The following is a 22,307-nucleotide window of genomic DNA, read 5'->3' as shown; positions in this document are numbered from 1 at the left end:
GAGCTCCAAGGAGATTATGTTGAAAAATAAAAAAAAAATTTACCCAAAAAAAATTGTTTTTATACTTCATTCTAAGGACTTATTGAACTACCCTCGTATGTTCAGAAGATTTCACAGATATTTCCATTATTTTACAAAGACTTCTATTATTTCACAAAGTTTTCAAAATTCTAAAAATTTTAAACATTTTGAATAGATTTAAAAAAGTTATTTCAAGAAAATTTCACGAAGAATTTACAAAGGTTGCAATAATATCTCAAAGATTTTATGAAAAATTTACAAAACTTTCAAATATTTCGCAAAGGTTTCGGATAAATATAAAAGAATTCGGAAAGGCTTCTATTATTCCACATAGATTCCAGATAGATTTCAAAGATTAAACAAAGCAAGAAAGAATTGAAAGGTTTCTATATCCTACGATCGGATGAGTTTGAGCAAAGATAGTATTATCTTTGGTTTAAGCATTTTATTTACGAGTAGGCAAATCAAGAGTTTGGTCCACCCTGATCGATTTCTATGGGAGGCTTTGGCTCCTGTGTCCCCTTGGCAAGGCTCCACCGCTTCTGATGGACATTGGAATAGGAGGGGACTAGCCTCATGCTACCTAACTTAGGCACGGGGATTGATCATAAGTTACAAGGGGGAGTGGACCATGTTGGTTGGCAAAAGCAATACAGGTTTAGCAATCCAAGATCTAGGTAGAACAGCCCGCTCGTTATTTAGATCCGGGAACGACATGCCTATTCTCTCGTGATTTGGAAGAACACCGTTAACTGCATATCGGATAGTCACCTGAAGCAATTAACAGTAGGCGGCTCAAGGGCCTCATCCAAAATGCAGTTAACGGTGTTCTTCCAAATCAAGGCAGTATTTCTCTCCTATTCGTATGGACATATCAAATACTAAGATTTAAAATTTTTTTACGATATTGACTAAGTTCTAATTGAATTTGCTTGAAATTTAAGAAAAATACATATATTAAAAGATTTTTGTATCAGAATCTCTGAAAAAAATGACAAATTTCAATTTTTAAAATTAGACTAATTCAGAGTGATCAAAATTGAATAATGTAATTGAAAAATAATTTTTAATTCGAAGCGATTACAATTTTAAAATTAAAAATTGGTCAAAGTTAAAGATTTATTATCTAATGAAAATTATGTAAAATATTAATAATATTGATATTGAATAGCTTCTAATATATAGAATCTATTGAATTGAAGATCATACTCTAATTATTATTATATAAACTCCTTTTCTTTAAAAACACAATAATGAATTTAAATTTAAATAACATGCATCAACATAATTAGATATAATCATTCAAAGTATTAATTATAAATTAATTAATAATTATATTATTCTAAGAACTGGAGACAATGAATAAAAAATTATCTTTATTATGATAACATTTTCTAGTTGATAAAATCAATAGAGCCAAAGCTTAGTTACGTAATTAATTTTAAAGGAGTAGATTTGATACATTTTTCTTAATTTATTATTTTATTATGTATTATTGTTACCAACTCCGATCTTCTCTACCAACTTTATCAAATTGTACCCTGTTTTACCAAGTGAGTAGCAGGTAAGCCACTTTTCATTTTAGTGCCCGAAAAATAACAATAAGGCAAACAGGGCGCGCTTTCGGACCTTTAATTTTAGTTCCCGGAAGGCTAAGGCAAACAGGGCGCGCTGCGGTAAGTCAGTCGAAATCAAATAAACGGCATAAGCAATCCCCACCTCATCTCTGTCACTACTGCATACACATACACGGTCGTTGCATGGGGCTGGAATGAACTGAAACGAAACGACAACGACAGTGAATACTAAATGTCTGAATGACTGAAAGTTGAAAATGAGTCAACTGCGCATTAGTTGCGCATGCCCCAAGTCCCGCCCCTTGGCCTTTCAGGCTCTGTCCTTATCGCTTGCTTTTGTTGCCACTTGCAGAAAGAGACACAACGGTGATGACGCAGCAAAAGAGGAACATATCGATAAATATCTTTAAGAGAAAAACGTATCGATACTTTTCGATCCGGTCGCGTATCGATATGTTTACAGGAACATGTCTGTAAACAAGAAATATGTAAACATATATTCAATCATATATGTAAACAAAATATATGTATTAATATTAAATATATATATTTCTTATCTTGACGAAGTTGTTTAATTGGACAAAAATTATCGGGCACGAAGCGCGAGTTTCATAATGAGAATGTAATCGTCAGAGCTGTAGGTGCTTTGAGAACCTTCTTTAAAAACAAATCGAAAAAAATCCTGTTACAATTTATGACTGAAATTCCTCAAAAGATTAAAGCACAGTTCTCGATTTATGTTATAATATTTATGATATATAAAAAGGCAACCTTGATTTTGACTCTGTTAAAAATAAACCAACATAAAAAAACATTTTTTAAACAAATAAATTTTCTGTTAATAATTAAAAATTACTTAGAAATTATTATATTTTTATACTAGAAAAATAATAATAATAATTCATGGCAAAATAAAAATAAAAGTGTTTTAAGGTGTAAATTTCGTGCAGAATTGGCACTTTTATATATGTTATATAAAAGTAAATATACTTTTATATATTTTATAATATTCATACTGAATTTTATATAGCGAACCTGATAATGCGAAACCAAAAACTCTTTGCCATATTCCTGCAATTCTTTGTTGTTTAAAATTTCGCGCCAATGGCAAGTACGCTGACCTGTCGAGGAGGCCACTGCACGGAAACATTTGGGCGGTGACAATTATACACCGGGTGCAAGCAATTTTTCAAAATCCAATATCTTTTTCAATTTTGAACAAAAACATTAAAAATTGACCAACAAACACGAGCAAACGACCAAGAAAAAATTTCGGGAAAATTTTTTGGAAAATATAAAAAAAAGAGAGCGCCAAAACTTTAAATATTAATAACTTTTGCAATTTTAACCGACAAACGTCGAAAGTTGACCAACAAACACCAACAAACGACCAACCAGCGATTACAAAAAGAAAAATTTCGATATTTCCAAATTAGTGAAAATTGGGGTGCTAACTTCACAGGGATCATAAGGAAGGGGACATGCGCACTGTGATTTGCTATTTCCTTTCCTCCTGCGAGAAATGTGCGTTTGAGTGCCAGTGCTTGACAAACAACACATATTACCAGAGATGAGTTGGGAGATTGCTCATGTAGTGGAAAATAATATAGGTCATTTTAAAGGAAATTTATTTTGTCATAAGAAGCTCAAATAAAAAATTTTATTAAAAATTTCTTTTGTGCTGAAAATACAAAAAGTGTAAAAAAGTGCTCTTTCCAAACTCGTCAAACTATTCTTATAATATGAGATACCCCAGGAAATAGCGAACAAAATGCAAAATAAAGTATTATTTTTATTGAAAAACTTCATTCTATATTTCCGAAGTATAAATGTACTGCTATTTAGATATATTTAGTTTTTGCAGTAGTCACAAACATTTTTATAACCAATTTCCCCCGCACAGCCACAGTGTTATAAAAACCACAGGTATCTCATATTATGAGAACCACACCATGCAACTATACACTTACTATGCCTGATATCAGTGGCTTTGTTTGTCAGGCAAAAGATTAATTTGATAAAAATGCTTGAACATTTCAAAATGTTACAAACTTTTTATTCGGAGCTTTTTACAACATTATTTTTAATTTTATGATTTAAATGATTGATGGCTCTTTCGCCTTGAAATTGGAATCGCATATTTTAGAAAATATAACTAATATATACACACAAAATACTACCTTAAAGTGTAAAGTTATTCAAATAAAATAGAAGAAAATAGTAATATAAGTACTAAATATTTTAATGTAACATACACGATTGCAAATTCCTAAATATTAAACTGCAATCGGTTCTACAACATAGTCTTAAGTTTAAAAGATATATGACCCATATTTATGCTAGGCCTTTTAAGTTTGAACCCCTCAATTACTTGCGGGGAAAACCTAGAAAGCATTCTTCTGGAATTAAGTAAGAACCGTATATATCTTTGCCTATAGTCCGTATACCTGGTTGAACCTAATAAATTTTGGAAATTTTCCCCCTTTTATGGTCTACTTCTGTTGTAAAAATACTCAGTATGAATGGCTGCGTAGTTGTGAGCCCAAAATTACGAAAATAGAATTAACACCTTATTACGTTTAAAACACTGTTTAAAAAAAAGTAAATGTTTAAGTTTTGTAATTTTACATAAAAAAACATTCATTTTCTTTAAGAAAAGGCAAATATTAAACGAACAAATAGTTCAATTGACAAACAAACAAGAATGGAATAAATGGAATAGTTGAATTTCCAGTTTAAAAAAATTAATATTTTCAACAACAAAAATGAATTTTCAACAAAAGTCAAAAGATAAATTTTCAACCAAACATGAAATAGCTGAATTTTAAAATAAAAACATTAATTTCCAACAATATAATTTATTTTGTATCCAAAGAGCTAAATATGCTAATAAAATCGTAAGGTTTTAACCAAAAAGATTTATTCTTAGTTCAAAAAATTAATTGAAGATTTTAAAAAAACGGGTTTTCAACCAAGTAGATGAATTTCCACTAAAACGATAAATCTTCAGCAACAAAAATTAAGTTTCAACAAACCCCTTCAACTATTAACTCGTAAAATTCTTTAATTTTTACCTGATGAATGTTTCAATGTATACAATTTTAAGTATTCCTTAAAAATTGTTGAATTTCACATTACAGTTTAAAATTAATTATTTAACTAAGCATTGGTTTTGATGATTTTTTCAACTATAAAATGTTATTATAATAAATAAAAATTTTTAATTTATTATCTTCAGTTTTTAGAACAATAATACTTTGATAATAATAATATGAATAATTATACCTAAATATTTTAATACATATTATTTAAATTTCAAATTATTATTATTATTATATTTTTTAACAGATTAGAAGTTTATATAATAATATTAATAATTCAAGCATAATTTTCAAATTCAATGTACAATTTTAAAGTATAAGTTTCTGTTAAAAAAAATTAAGAGAAAAATGTTCTCAGCAAGTATGCATCGTTTGAAACAAACTTTTTGAAAACTCATTTTCGAATCAATGTTTTTTGGCTTCTGACATTGGTTTTATTGAAAAAGGGTTAAGTGCATTTTTCACTTAATTTTTACGTACAGAAGGTTTTCTTTTGATTTTGATTGAAAAATTAAATACGTATATTTAATATCATATATACATACATACATACATACATACATACATACATATATACGTATATATACATATATAATAATAATTACATAATTTTCATATATTTCTTTTAATGTTTAACAAAGTTCTATTTGTTCACACAATTTTCATTTGCTGAGGCAGTTATTTTTCGATAACTATTAAATAGAAGACATATAATTAATTGCGATTTCGAAAGTATTTTTGGAAAAGGAATTATTTAATCAAATTATATTTGTTTAAACAATTAAAAAGTGGTAAATGTTTTCTTTCTATACACTATAAGGTCAGAAACATAATGCTATGTGTGCTACTTTATTGCAATTATTTTAGTTACCGAAAAAAACTGCTTTAGCAAATAAATATTGTTTAAAGAGAAAAAAATATTAAACAATAAAATAAATGTGTCAATAATTAATTGTTCAAATAATTACGTCATGTTTTTATACAACTTATTCTAATTTTAATATTTTCATTGCAAGTAACATATCGTTGGAATCGCAAATAAACGTGCATTTCGAATATAATATTTTTTATTTGCTGATTACAATATTATAAAAATGTTATGTCCCGTGTTTTATTCGTCATGAGGACAAAAGGGCCCCCCTCAGGCAATGCTCGACACAGCGCGAGGGTACGTCGAGCAGGTAAAACGCGATCAAATGAAAATCGCTCTGCTAAATATTTGGAAAAATTGGAGTTAATTTAAAAGATATTTAGCACGAAAGTTAATCAAGAATTATTGAAGTTTTCAAGGCGACCTCAAGGTCAAATCAGAAACTGGTTCAAACATTTCAAAATTGGAAAATGTTAAGTGGAAATTTTTTCAAAATAAACAATTTTCAATATGAAGAAATTAAACTTCGAGAATTTGCAAACGAAAACTAAATTGAATGTTTCAATGTTTGTAAATGTTTTAATTCAGTATTCAATATGAAAACTCAGAGCTCTAAGACTGTAACCATTCAAAAACTTCGAATTTTTATTTTACGCAATGCAATTTTAAACTTTTTAATTTCAACTAGTTCATTAAAAATAAGGGCCAGATTTTGAGGCGTGCAAGTCGTGCGGTTGCACAGAGCGCCATGGTTGAGGGGGAGGGAGAATGCGATTTTACTCCCTGCCTTCCTCGGCCTGTGTTTTCAGGTTTCTGGAAAGGTGACAACTTGGTACCTGTTTGTCCAAGTCTAGTCTTAAGATCCGTAATAGCTTTTTCACCTATTTATTCAATGATCTGAACTAAGATTGTCTTTTGATTATCATTTCTTACGATACTTTGTAAATTTATAATAATTATTAATCATTTAAACAATTTTCATAAACATTGAGAGGTGAGGTATTTTTCAATTAATAAACACAATTTGTTTAGGAAGTTAACTATGATTGTCTTTGCTATGACTCTTTCCTAAGGTATTTGTTAAATCTACAAGAATGGTTAATTATTTAAAGAACTTTCATAGGAAATTCAGAATTTGGCTATTTTTCAAACAAATAGGGTCAGTTCTTTTTACAAATTTAATTAAAGAATTCCATTCTACCTTCATCGCGAAATACCTTAAAAATGCATTCTTTACGTTTCATTAATATTTAAAAAATATTATAAGTACATTGTTGGATGAATTCAAATTTTAATTATGAGAATAATAACTGTTAAATTTTAAACAATTGTATGTTGATTAAAAAATTTCCATTCATTTACATTGAATTTATCGGAAAGTTCTTCCTTTGAAAAGAACAACTTCTTTAAATCATAATAAACGTGTTAAGAAAATTCAATAAAAACAGAAATAAATATTGAAGTCCACCCCCCCCCCCCCCCCCCCCCCCCCCCCCCCCCCCCCCCCCCATCATGGAATACCCATCCCCAGTAATCTACCGAGTGTCCTAGACTCCTAGAGACTTCCCGCCTATATTTCTACTTTTTACAACCACAGGCCTGACTGTTTCGAAGGATAGTTTCCCGAAAGATGAATGGGCTAGCTGCATTACAGATTAGTCCCAAATGTTTTTTACGCCACAGGCGTTAACTTATCAAATCTTACAAGGAGTCGTCCCACCGCACAGTGGTCTGAAATAGGAATTTACTGTTCATTATCGCCCACAGCTCGTATTTCTTAACCGATTTGAAAGTTTTTTTTATAAATTCTCAGCATTTAATTTTTAAGAGAATTGTGGTTTGCCTTTTTAAAAATTGTTTCACAGAGAATATATAAACAAATATAGTGACAAAATTGACCATTTTAGCTTTGTGAATTTTTATCCCAAGAAAAAATACAGATAGAAACTCATTATCAGCCGGAATTAATGTACATGCATTCATAGAACATAATTAATTTTAATAATATTAAACCTAATTATTATAAACAATTTCTATAAACAAATTCTTTATAAACGAGTTTCTCTAATAGCTGAATTGATTTTTCTAAACAAAAGTGATTCACAATTGCCTTTAAAGCCATTTATATACTTTAAGCTTTATCAAACATAAACAATATAGATTGTTTATAACAATTTAGTTAAACAAGTCTCCTAATCGGCCGTTTCCTCGTAGAAAAAAATGTTTTTTTTTTCTTCAATAATTATTAGAGTGACATTTATTGTGGTGACTAACCAACGAAATTAAATAAAAAATACTTTATATGATTGTTATAAAGAATTTTTTTAACAAAACTATGATTTATTTTTTTTACATCCAAAAAGGACGATGTGCTACTGAAATTATCCGACAATAAACTAACGGTGATTCCAAAATTCGATATGGGACATTAAATAATAATTTGCGTAATTATTAATAACAATTTCTGGAGAAAACTATCCATAGCAATAACGCTGTACTTGCGTTTTTAGAAGTCACCTATCTTTCATTTGTTTTATGCAACTTCCTGAAAAATAAATGAGGAACAAGTGAAAATAAGGTGCAATAACGCTGTACTTGCGTATTCAGAAGTCACTTATCTTTCATTTGTTTTGTACGTAACTTCATGAAAAACAAATGAGGAAACGGCCGATTAGGAGACTTGTTCAACTAAATTGTTATAAACAGTTTATATTGTTTATGTTTGATAAAGCTTAAAGTATACAAATGGCTTTAAAGACAATTGTGAATCACTTTTGTTCAGAAAAATCAATTCAGCTATGCGAAAAACTCGTTTATAAAGAATTTGTTTGTAGAAATGTTTATAAAAACAATAGTTGTTACTCATGCTAATTTTTTTGTTACAATTGATGACTTTTATGAAAAATATTAGCAACTAGCGTGAAATAAACGATTTTTTCTATGATAAAAAAATAATAAGAATTTGTTTATAAAAATTTTTTATAATGATCAAGTTAAATATTATTAAAATTAATTATGTTCTATGTATACATGTGCAATAATTCCGGCTGATAGTGAGTTTCTATCTGTATTTTTTCTTGAGTTAAAAATTCACAAATTAAAATGGTCAATTTTATCACTATATTTGTTTATATATTGTTGCTCTGTGAAAAAAAAATTTTAAAAAGTAAACCACAATTCTCTTACAAATTAATTGCTGAGCATTTCTAAAAAAAAAAACTTTTAAATCGGTCAAGAAATACGACCTGTGGGCGATTATGAACAGTAAATTCCTATTCCGGACCACTGTGCACCGTGCTCCAGATGCGCTAGCAACTATTTACTTGCAAAATACCGATGTGATTTAGGCCTTTGGTATATTACAAATTTAGGATGATTTATATTTATAGAGCACAATGCCGTTTTTGAAGAACTTGCTTTTTTAAGAGTCTTAAGAATCCATTAACATTTAATAAAACAAACAAAAATAAACGTTTATAACAAAAAACGAATAGGTAATATAAACTTTAAAATTAATCAATTTTATTATTTATTTGTCATGAAAATTATTCCGCTCTATTACATATATCTGAGATTATTTTTTAGAAACTGGCAACGAGACTCTCTTAATTATTTTTTATAGTACAAAGAGTTACTATTTCATCTAAAAGTAGCTAATGCCAATTTCTTAATGAAGCTTTACATTCTTGATGTAATAATTACCTTATGATTTTATTAAAAATGGTTGATGATCTAGCAGCTCAAAGTGTGTCCATTCAAAACTGTGCACTCACTTATTTAAGTCCAATTGATTTTGACTTAAATTAGCATTATTAAAAACTGACATTATTAAAACTTAAAATGACATTATTAAAAGAACGCTTAAATGCCATAGAAATCGGAACAATTTCACAGGTTTCGCAAAGACTTCGCATAGATTTAAAAGATTTTATAAAGTCTTCTATTATTCGACAATCAAGATTTCAAAGATTTCGGGTCGAAGAGACTGCATAAAGACTTCAATCATTTTAAAAAGATTTCATGAAGGTTTTATCAATTTAACAAATGTCACCGAATATTTCAAAAGTATTTAAAATAATTTGCGAAGACTTTTAAACAATTCGCAAAAATGTCAATGATTTCCAAAGTATTCAAAGATTTCAAAGATTTCTCCGAGATTTCAGATAGATTTGAAAGATTTCAGATACCTTTCAAATATTTCACAATGATTTTTAGAGAATTTACCAGTATTTCACAAAGAATTAAATTATTTCCCAAAGAGTTCAAATATTTCAGGAAGATTTCAGACAGATTTCAAAGATTGAACCAAAGATTTCAATAATTGCCTAATGATTTTGCAAAGATTTTGAGAGAATTCACTAAGATTTTAGAAAGATTTCACAAAATTTTCAATGATTTCCCAATGACTGCAAAGATTTCACAAAGCTTCCAAATATTTCACGAAGATTTAAAATAGATTTCAAAGATTGAACAAATCATTCCAATGACGTCCTAATGATTTTACAAAGATTTCAAACATTTTGGAAAGATTTAGGATATGTTTAGAAGATTCCACAGATATTTACATTATTTTACGAAGTTTTCAAAATTCTCAAAAATTCTAACTATTTTGAATAGATTTAAAAAAGTTATTTCGCGAAAATTTTACGAAGAATTTACAAAGATTGCAATAATATCTCAAAGATTTTATGAAGAATTTACAAAAATTTCAAATATTTCGTAAAGGTTCCGGACAAATATGAAAGAATTCGGAAAGGCTTCTATTATTCCACATAGATTCCAGATAGATTTCAAAGATTAAACAAAGCAAGAAAGAATTGAAAGGTTTCTATATCCTACGATCGGATGAGTTTAAGCAAAGATATTATTATCTTTGGTTTAAGCATTTTATTTGTGAGTAGGCAAATCAAGACTTTGGCCATGCCTGGTCGATTTCTATGGAAGGCATTGGCCCCTGTGTCCCCTTGGCAAGGCTCCACCGCTTCTGATGGACATTGGAATAGGAGGGGACTAGCCTCATGCTACCTAACTTAGGCACGGGGATTGATCATAAGTTACAAGGGGGAGTGGACCATGTTGGTTTGCAAAAGCAATAGAGGTTTAGCAATACAAGATCTAAGTAGAACATCCCGCTCGTTATTTAGATCCGGCAACGACATGCCTATTTTGCTGTGATTTGCAAAAACACCGTTGACTGCAAATCGGATAAAGTCACCTGAAGCAGTTAACGGTAGGCGGCTCAAGGGCCTTATCCAAAATGCAGTTAACGGTGTTCTTCCAAATCAAGGTAGTATTTCTCTCCTATTCGTCTGGACATATCAAATACTAAGATTTTTTAATTTTTTTACGATATTGACTAAGTTCTAATTGAATTTGCTTGAAATTTAAGAAAAAATACATATATTAAAAGATTTTTGTATCAGAATCTCTGAAAAAAATGACCAACTTCAATTTTTAAAATTATACTAATTCAGAGTGATCAAAATTGAATAATGTAATTGAAAAATAATTTTTAATTCGAAGCGATTACAATTTTAAAATTAAAAATTGGTCAAAGTTAAAGCTTTATTATCTAATGAAAATTGTGTAAAATATTAATAATTTTGATATTGAATAGCTTCTAATATATAGAATCTATTGAATTGAAGATCATACTCTAATTATTATTATATAAACTCCTTATCTTTAAAAACAAAATAATGAATTTAAATTTAAATAACGTGGATCAAAATAATTAGGTATAATTATTCACAGTATTAATTATAAATTAATTAATAATTCTATTATTCTAAGAACTGGAGATAATAAATAAAAAATTATCTTTATCATGGTAACATTTTTTAGTTGAGAAAATGATTAAAGCTAAAGTTTAGTTAAATCATTAATTTTAAAGGAGTAGATTTGATACATTTTTCTTAATTTATTATTTTATTATGTATTATTGTTACCAACTCCGATCTTCTCTACCGACTTTATCAAATTGTACCCTGTTTTACGAAGTAAGTAGCAGGTAAGCCACCTTTCATTTTAGTTCCCGAAAAATAACAATAAGGCAAACAGGGCGCGCTTTTGGACCTTTAATGTTAGTTCTCGGAAGGGTAAGGCAAACAGGGCGCGCTGGGATAAGTCGGTCGAAATCAAATACACGGCATAAGCAATCTCCCACCTCATCTCTGATATTCCCCAATATTATACTGTAACATTATTCAATCTGCACATTTTATATCATTTAATGACTGAAATTAAATTCTGTATTACTTACCCATACTTTGAAGGTCGCAACTAAAATAAAATTTAGTTGAATTTAAAATTTAAATAAAATTTAGTTAAATTTAAGAACATTTCAGTTGTTTCTTGGCTTCAACAATGGAGAGCATAACTATTTTGCATGGAAATACTTTATCATTCCACAATTTTATTTCATATTAGAATTATGTTAGCAATTAAATAATTATTCCATTCAAAATTATTCAGTTTCAAAAATTTGATTATAACTTCAAACCCTTTAAAATGAAAAGGTTTTTAATGAGAGAAATTTGAAATGAAAGCAATAAAAATTACAGTGTAATTATTTTCTTTTCGAAGCGTAAAAATAAAATAATAATTATTTTAAAAAAACTAGTTTATAAATTTAAAATTCAAAATCTCAGTATCTGTAAAATTTTGAATAATCTTAGAGTATAACCTGTCAATTCAAATTATTTAATTTTAAACGTTTTTAATTAAATCACTTATGATTCGGCAGTACAGTTTTTTATAGCTTTAGGATATGAATAATTTAAAGCTGCAATAAGCAGATTATTCGTTGTCAAACCTCGTGAAAAATTGGAATAAATGTGAAGCCTTCGAAATCGAACACTTTTTATAATGAGAGGAATTTTAAATTGAAAGGTTTTAATATATTTTCAATTTAAAACATTCAAATTGAGTAATTTTATAAGCAGAAATTTCAAGAATTGTATTATTTGAAATTTTTTCAGAGAAGGTATTAGATTTGTGTAATATTTGACCCCCACCCCAGTTTTTGTCAAATGTCCACGTTTTAAAACCCCCTGAATCCGAAAAATAGGTTTTTACGAATGCGTCTGTCTGTATGTCTGTCTATGTGTCTGTCTGTGCCCACAATAACTTTTGAAAAATTATCTATCAGATTGCCTTTTGGTACACTCGCTTAGTGTCCTAAACTAAAGGTCAAGTTCGTTAGCCAGCCATTTTGGATAAAATTTCAAAAAGTGGGCACTTTTTGAATATTTTTGAGACCACTTTTTCATAATTCAAAAAATCTTTGTACGGTTATTGATAGTACTCAACCCGCTGAACAATTCATCTTTATGACTTTTTTTTAAATTAAAAATTACCAGAGTTATAGCATTTACAAAATTCCAAAAAACACGAAAATGAACATTTTATGCCAAATAACGCGCTATATGAAAAAAAGTCAAGAAAAAAAAATGTTGCTTTTTGAATGCTGTACGAGATTATCATAAAAACTTTTTGAAATTTCTTGAAAAATCAAAAATTCAAATTTTGACAGCATACAAAATAATGAAAAATCCAAAAATTAGATTTTTCGGCGAAACTGTGTAAAATACGGTAAAAGATAAATTTACCAAAATTGTGCATTTGAAAAAGATCTACAAATTTGTTATTAAACACTTTTTGATAGGATGTGTAGTTTTGGCTTTAATCATAAAAAACGTCATTAACAGTTGAAAAAATATCTGCCTGCTGCGTAGGGAATTCTCATCAAAACTTTTGTCTTTTGATTTCTTTTTCGTCTCATGTGTGTAGTTTCAAAAAATTTAACTTTTCATGTTTTTGATGCTATTTTTTTATGATTTAAGCTAAAAACGGAACTATCAAAAAATTATTCGCGACAAATAAATCATTTTTACATTCTCATCAGAGAAGGTATTAGATTTGTGCAAAATTTAACAACCCGCCCCCTCCCCTCAGTTTTTATCAAATTTACCCGTTTTGAGACCCCCTAAATCCGAAAAATAGGTTTTTACGAATGTGTCTGTCTGTCGGTCAGTCTGAATGTATTTATGCCTGTCTATCTGTCAGCACGATAACTTTTGAAAAAATAATTCTATTAGATTAGCCTCTAGTACATAAGCATATGTGTGTGTGTGTGTGTGTGTGTGTGTGTGTGTGTGTGTGTGTGTGTGTGTGTGTGTGTGTGTGTGTGTGTGTGTGTGTGTGTGTGTGTGTGTGCATATATAAATAATTTAGAAGTTAAAAAACGGTAAGGCTTCTCAGAAGAACGTATATGTAAAGTTTAAATCATAAAGAAAACCTTGGAAATGGGCAAATGCAGTTTATGGAAAAACGACGAAAGTTGTAATAAAACGTTGAATAACCAATTTTTTTTAAAAAGAATGCGCATTTTTTAGCGGGACAATGAAATTCCGTCTGTTTTAATACCAATGTAAGTTACGATTTATAATAATATACATTTATGGGAATGATATAAAATTTCAGGGATAAACTCGAGTGCGAAGCACGAGATACTTGATGAGAATGTGTTCATGAAAGCCGAAGGAGCTTTAAAAGAGAATTCACAATCACCAAATTACTGTTGTCGATACTTTCACCTTTAGTTTTAAAAAGTCTGTGCAGAAAGATCGAGCGCGTAGCGCGAGGTAAATACAATATCGAGCGCGAAGCCTAGGCGCGATCAAACTTGTGAGCGTAGCGAGCCGCGCGCGCAGCGCTCGATGAGAATGTGCCCACGAAGCGGGCAGATTTTTTAAATTTGAATCATCGAGCAAAAAATATTATATTTTAGTAGACACGACTTTTTTTACGTAAAAAATTAATTTAGCAAATACCCCGTGCGCCAAGGTGAACAATCCGTCGAGAGCGAAAAATGGGTCAAACCAAATCTGCTGTTTGCGTGAAGAAACTCACTATCTTCGTTTTGACGTAAATTTTCTTTACGTGTACGCTGCAACGCAAAAATGACCCTTACGTCAAACTTTAGATAGTAACTTTTATCTCCAAGATGGCAGAAATAATCACGACTTATCACATAAAAAAAAATTATTTGATAAACAAATTTCGTCACTTATTTATTACATGAAAACGTTTGTTCTTGTTTACAAGATTGAAGAAGTAAGAAAAAGATCTTCATTGTAATATATTGATTTTTAAAGAACAAGAAGCTTTAAGCATTATAACGCTAGGCGTAAATAATTCAAAATTATCTTCCTTTTCAGAAATAAATATTTACTTTAACTACAAGTACCTAGAGGAATAGTTTTGACTTGTCATGTTTAATTGTAATTTTTACATTATGTCTAATTGTCTACTGTGTTATGAATTGCAGTTAGAAGGAAGCTGTGAAAAATACAATAGAGCGGAATTAAACTTCGGTTTTTAATAAAGATCTTTGAAAAGGAGTATATAATTTTTGAAAAAATAAGAATAACAAAAAAGTGCCAGATCATGTATTTTTTGGGTCGATTCAAAATTTTATTCAAATGTGAAATTCCTTCCAAATTTCTTTTTAATTATGCAAGAAATAAACATTTTTAATATCTTTTTCAAATAAAAAAGTCGGGGTTTTTGTATGATTGTCGTTCTTTTTCTTAAAAAACCTTTTTCTAATGAGGTAATTACTTTATGATGCATAAGCCTTTAAAATTTATACAAGAAACTGAAAGTTAATGAAATATTTCAATGATTAGAAAATAAATTTATTTACGAACAAATTTAAAAAAGCAAATTTTTTATTAAAGAAAAGAATTTAAAATAATTATTTTAGCAAAATCAAAAATTTTTAATGGAATTAAACATGTAAACAGTTAGACAAGTAAAATGCAAACAAAATCTTAATCGACTAGCTGGAAAATATAGTTTTCTATACATGACCGGTGGAGAAAATTTTAAATTTTCAACTTATTTTTCTCAGTAAATACAAAATAAAGAGATAAAGGAAACAATTAAATGAAACGAAATAAAAAACTAAGGAAACTTATATATTTATTACAAATAAAATAAAATAAAAACGGTGTCAAATACTTTTAAAAAATATAGACTATTAAAGTACATAATAGTTCTGTGAATTTATAGAATTGGTTTATATTATTCTGCATGATTGCGATTTAAAAAATTTAATTAGCTCAGATATCAAAACAACAAAAATACGAAAATTATTGCAATTTTTATGTCAAATTTTAGTATTAAATGTTAATACAAAAAATTAAGCAAACTTATATTTTTTCTTAAAGTTATATTTCTGGAGCAGGGAAAATGATATTTTGTAAGACTGAGTTACTTCTTAAAAATGGTTCATATTTATAACATAGCCTTAGCTAGACTGTAGAAGCAAGCCGTAATTTCCTTTGACTTTCGAAAATGATTCTTACACTTTACAGCTGTCAAAAAACTCATATACCACTAAATTCACAAATATTTAAAAAATGCAACATTTCAGAAGACATTTGTCTAGGTGTATAAGAAAATTATAGTTTGCTTTTCAGCAAATATAAACTTTTTAATTCAAATATGTTATTACTATTTTAAACTAACCTCTTTGCTACATTTTGGGCCTAATTTTGATTTTAAAAAGTCTTTAGAGTTTTCGAATTCCTTCAATACCTTTTCTACTCAATTAAAATTATTTTTTCATTCACTTATAAAGTAAAATTAGATTATTACCATTTTGGATTTCAAAAGCACTATCATTTGGCGCGACCGAATATATGGTTGCCAGTCGCGCCTCTACAAGTATGTGTCGATCTAAATGCAATATACATATGCAAAACCACTAACTTGCCTGCCGCGCTAACTACTGGTATGTGGTGCAACTAATCTAATGCCGGATCTAGAGTAGAGTTCTAAAGACCTTATGTGACCGAGAATATGTCCGGGAGCACGGGAATATCACTGAGAATTTTTTTGATGAATGAATGAGTTATAGAATTTTAAATGCAAGTATTTTCTTGAACATCTGTTTCTGAGTTTTAGGAATTCTGTGGTTTTAAAAGGTTTATTATAAACATAAGAATGTTCTACGTGTTAGCACTATATTAGCATTTAGAAGTGGTATTTGAAACGCAGCAATATTCTTGAATATTTAATACAGAGCTTAAAAATGGTTACAGTTTTTAAAATTTCATCGTTAAAATAAAGCTGTTCTACGTATTAAGACTATATAGTTCCTATCTTAAAAAAGGATTTTGTACTTTGTACAAATATATTCTAATTATTACATTCTCATCAGAGCACGATAACTATTGAAAAAATCCATCTATTAGATTGGCCTCTGGTACACTCTTTTAGAATCCTAAACTAAAGGTCAAGTTTGTTAGCCAGCCATTTCGCATATGAAATTCGCATATGAAAAAAGGCAAGAAAAGAAAAAGTTTGATTTCTAAATGCCCTACTAGAATATTATAACAGCTTTTTTAATTTTCTTGAAAAATCAAAAATTCTAATTTTGAAAGCATACAAAATAATGAAAAATCTAAAAATTACATTTTTTCATGCAACAATTTCACAGTATTTCAAAGATTCTAAAATATAGAAATGCATTTTCCAAAAAAAAAATATATATATACATATATAATTTAAAATTTAAAAAACGGGAAGGCTGCTCAGTAAACCGTATGTGTAAAGTTTAAATTGTGAAAAAAACATTATAAATGAGCAAATTCAGTTAATGGAAAAACGACAAAAGTCGCAATAAAATGTTGAACAACACATTTTTATTAAAAAATTCGCTTTTTTTAAACGGGACAATGAAATTACACCTGTTTTAATACCATTATAAGTTATGAAATATAATAATACATATTTATACATTTATGGGAATGATACAAAATTTCAGGGATAATGCGAAGCACGAGATATGTGACGAGAATATGTTCGTTAAAGCCGAAGGAGCTTTAGCAAAAGAGAATTCACAATCACCAAATGAGTAAGATTAACCTTAAGAATTTTAGAGATTTCTTATAAACATAAGACTGTTCTACTAATCTACTAATCTTTAGATTAGAACATAAGACTATTTTAACTTGTTATAAAATAAAATATTTTAAAAAACAATATAACCGATTTTTTCAAAACATAAAATTTTAATATTTGCGTATTGAATATAAATTTAAATATTACCTAAATACTTATAAAGCCATTACTTAATATTATGTACAAGTAAAATACAAATATAAAAAAATAATTCGTATATATATATATATATATATATATATATATATTTAAAGGCCTAATAATACTTTTCTAACATTCTTGCATTACTTAATTCTTATGTTCATTTTATTTTAATTAAATTTCGATAAGACTTAACTTTTTTCGTGGTTTTATTTTTATGAAACTATCATTATTGCAATTCATGGTTTTTAGAAATAAATGTACAATATAAAAAGGTTCAAAGATAAAGAAAATATTGATGAAGGTAAAATTCGCTTAAATTCTATGTAAATTCTCAAGTTGTTTTAAAATGTCAGTCAATGTCATGAGAACGTAACCAGATGTTAAATGTCCGAGAAATTTAGAACTCAAATCTAGGACCTAATATCTTTGCGATCACTACTCTCAAGCACTGGCACTCACTCGCAAACTTCTCGCGGCAGAAAAGGAGATAGCAGATCACAGTGCACATGCCCGCTTAGATTTGAGCGTTGGCTTCAAACGCCAAGTTTGGCAGTAAATTTACAGTTAACGCAGTCAGAACGTATGTACGGAGATCGGTCTCCTTATTTTTACTCCGCCTTAGGACCTAATATCGCCGCAAAAAATCAAGACAGAAAAAATTTGAGGAAGTTCGAATAAGAACCACACGAATCCGAGAAGTTTTCTGAATAAAATAGTGTTCCTGTAATTTGCGTAAAAAATTTCTTTCCGAGCTATTTAGCAAAATACAAGCAAAAATGCTGATGAGAGGATCATTGTTGAGATACTTTCACTTTCACATGACCCCAGAGTTAGAAAATGTTGGAAAAAATTCTGGAGTGTCCTGCTACATGTTTAGAATCCAGTAGAGACCTTAAAATTTAAAAATATTTTAAAATGTCAGTTTTGCAAGGATGTTTGTTGAATGTTTTTATTTAGGAATTGAGTGGAGCTATCGCGCTGTTTAATGGCTTAAAATGTGTGGTGATGTACCCTGATTCCTATTTTGTGCACAAAACTCAAGAAAAATTATATTTTCGCTATTATAGTCGCTCAGAATAATTCAGATTTTAATGAGGCGAAGCGTGTGCCACAGGAGTAGAGAAAGGTGTAGAAAAAAAGGTTTGCCATATTTCCCAGCGGCAGGCAGACGTTTTTTCCAGATTATCCCACAGCTGCTGCTCGCTCAGCAGGGCCATCTCAAAGCTTTCAGGTGGGCTGCGCCCTACTCTCTTGATATAAAATTTTGATATTATAATACAGTATCAAGCTTGTATACAAATTATCTTTTATTTTTTTTATTTAATATAGTACACTTATTTCGGTATTATAATATAATTTTGTAATTATTAGGCTGTTAATTCGCTTCTTAATAAAGTGATTAAAGTTCTAAGAGTTAAATCAAAATTCAAAAAAGCTCAGTTTTCAATATATTCTAAGTTTTAGGAATTTGTCCAAAATCGTTTTATAATTTTTCTTTCAACACCTAAGAGAACAAATACTGCAATTTTCATTATAATTTCTAACAATAGCTTACATTTTATAGATGGCTTGACATGGATTTGCTCATATAAGCAAATCTTTCACGCGTTTCAGTAGCGAACTAACAGCCTAATAATTACAAAATCATATAATACTGAACTAGGTGTACTGTATTAAATAAACAATATACAATATAATTCGTGTGCAAGCTTGATACTGTATTATAATATCAAAATCTTATATCAGGAGAGAAGGGCGCAGCCCACCTCAAAGCTTTGAGACGGCTCTGCTGAGCAACCAGTAGCTGTGGGAAAATCTGGAGAAAACGTCTGCCTGCCGCTGGGAAATATGTCGGACCTTTATTTTCTACACTTTTTTCTACTCCTGTGGCACGCGCCTCGCCTCATTAAACTCTGAATTATTCTCAGCTACTTTAATCGCGAAAATATAATTTTTATTCAGTTTTGTGGACAAAATAGGAATCAGGGTACATTTCCACACATTTTAAGCCATTAAACAGCGCGATAGCTCTATTCAATTCCTAAATAAAAACAATCAACAAAGATCCTTGCAAAACTGACATTTTTTAATATTTTAAAATTGTAAGGTCTCCACTGGATTCTAAACGTGTTGCAAGACACTCCAAAATTTTTTCAAATTTTTTCGAACATATTCTTAGCTCTGGGGTCATGTGAAAGTTGAGGTGTCTCAACAACGGGTCTCGCGACGGCATTTTTACTTATATTTTGCTCAATAGCTCGGAACGAAATTTTTTTACGCAAATTACAGAAACACCATTTTATTCAGAAAACTTAGCGGATTAGTGTGGTTCTTATTCGAACCTGCTTAAATTTTTGTCTGTGGAGTTATTTCCTTCTAAAGTGGGGGCTCTTGATTTTTTGCGGCGATAATAAAGATTAACTGTCAGTTAGGTGAAATGATATGTCGATTACCTACCAGTTAGGTAAAATGATTCGAACTGTGAGTTACAGTTTCAATTAAAGAAAACAAAGTCTACATATACATATAATATAGTTGCACGCTTTTAATTATATTAACGTTTTTAAAAATCGAAAACGCTGTGACGGGTTTCGAACCACCTACTCTAAAGCTAAACGCGTTCGATCGCTAACGACTAGACCTCCCGGCTAACTTAACACTTTGAATATCAAGAAAAAATCTCGGCTAAAAAGTTAAAGTACGAGATCACCAGGGCAGTCCAAAAAATATTTGGCACCCGTACATCGAAATTTCTTATTTTAACATTTTATTAATAAATGGGCTTATAAATTTAGAGGAAGATAATAAAAACAGTGGATAATTTTTTTATTAAAAATGTTGTTCGTCTTAAAACCCTAAATTATTTAATTTTCAATATTTTAAATTCGTGAAAAATTGAACATTAAAAACTTACTAATTAAATTTATATAAAAGATATTAAATAAAATTAGGTTAGAATTTAATGAATAAAATCAAACTTTTGAAACTAATCCATATATTTGAATATTTTCTGAAATCCTACAATATTAACCGAAACTTAAAAATGTTAAAGTTTGTACGGGGGACTTGGCTTTAAACTTCAGCCCTGACAATGTTGACGTCCCTAGCGATTCTCATTTACCATACTGTTGTGTAACCCGTACCGATAGAAATCTCTGACAAGGAAACATTCCCAGGTCGAAAATTCCGATTGCGTTCATTTTTGGGTATACTGTAGTTGAATCGATTCTAAGATATGGTCAATTTTACTTATCGGCCCAAAAACGGTTTCAAGGGTAGTTTCACCCCCTCAAAGTAGGGGTTTTTAGGAAAGTTTTGCTTGTTTCGCATGTTTAAAGGCAATTGACATATACAAAACAACTCGTAGAGGACTTTTTGCAATGTGGATAGATGGAAACACACCGTTGATGCCCACTCACCCCCCCCCCCCCCCCCCCCCCCCCCCCCCACACGGAGGTGAACAACCCCCGTTTACCATCTGGAAAGTGTCTGTAAATTAGCAAAGAATTCAAATAACAATTAAAACTTATCGAAAAAATTGTAAGTACACGTTAGATTGAAACTAAACTAAAAAACTAACGAAACTAAACTAAAAAAACTATATACTCTGAATTTTAGAAATATTCGTCTATTTACAGTTATAACACATGAAAAAAGATATTTCCGTATATATTTTATTTAACAATTATGAAACTCGTCCAGATTTGTCTTTCCTACCCTTGTTGAAGTGGTTGTACTACTCCTTTGCATGTATGGGAAATAAAAAAATGCGTCAAGTTGGCCAATTCTTTAAGAATTATTCGAAAAATCTTTTCACTTGTCAAGAACTGCAACTTCAATGTATTTTCAACTTATGAAAAAAAAATCAGGTATAACTTCCCTCACACACATATATCGTGAAATTTCGAACATTTTTGGCTCTTTTATTCGTAAAAAATGTTTAATTAATAAAATACATAATCTTCACTATGGAGTTACGATAATCTCTAACAACTTTCTCAACCATCCTATTTTCAGGGCTGAATCATCCCTTTACACAAATAAAAGTGAAAAAAAACTAGTAAGTCAAAATATCACGAAAAATCATAAAAATGTACCAACTGTTTGAGAACCGTGATATAATCATTCAACCTTTTCATATACTGGAAAAAAATTCTAGAGGGGTAGCTGCCCTTATATACACATTTATCTGCATGTTTAAACGCATCGCATATTTACCGTTGTGATCGATAAACATTTAAACCTGTGTACACGCATAGATGAAAATTATGGAGCTTACCCAATCATTTCAACTGCCCTTCTTCTGGGGGGTAAACTACCCCCAGAGTATTGATTACACAGGCCCACAAAAAAAACAAAAGTGTCTGTGCAATTGACCAGACCTATATATGCTTATGTATTTTTCGACGCTGAATTCGAATTTGCAATAAAAAAGTAGGGTCCAGCTACTTTTTTATGGGGTTTTGCTCGAAAAACCTCATTTTTTACGGTTTTTTCATAGTTTAAAAAAAAAATAATAAATAAAGAAAAATTTTATTTTTTGACTTCAGAATCGAATTCTACGGGAAAAAATACATCGAAAACCATGTTTTGATTTTTTTTTTACAAAAATTTCAACCC

At 29.5% G+C, this 22,307-nt stretch overlaps 1 protein-coding gene across 1 annotated transcript in view; it reads right to left on the bottom strand.

The window, feature by feature from the left end:
• Positions 1-7,067, bottom strand: part of LOC117175607 (CCHC-type zinc finger protein CG3800-like) — a gene marked incomplete at its 5' end in the record, with an annotated part of 90,149 nt that extends 83,082 nt beyond the window's left edge. The window contains 2 exons of the mRNA XM_033365315.1: positions 4,579-4,588; positions 7,039-7,067. Coding sequence (XP_033221206.1) covers positions 4,579-4,588; positions 7,039-7,067 — 39 coding nt within the window. The remainder of the gene's footprint in view (positions 1-4,578; positions 4,589-7,038) is intronic.
• Positions 7,068-22,307: the final 15,240 nt, after the last annotated feature.

Source organism: Belonocnema kinseyi, chromosome 6, assembly GCF_010883055.1.
Source record: "Belonocnema kinseyi isolate 2016_QV_RU_SX_M_011 chromosome 6, B_treatae_v1, whole genome shotgun sequence".
Lineage (NCBI taxonomy): Eukaryota > Metazoa > Arthropoda > Insecta > Hymenoptera > Cynipidae > Belonocnema > Belonocnema kinseyi.
Note: the sequence above shows the minus strand (reverse complement) of the source record. Positions and strands in the feature narration are given on the sequence as shown.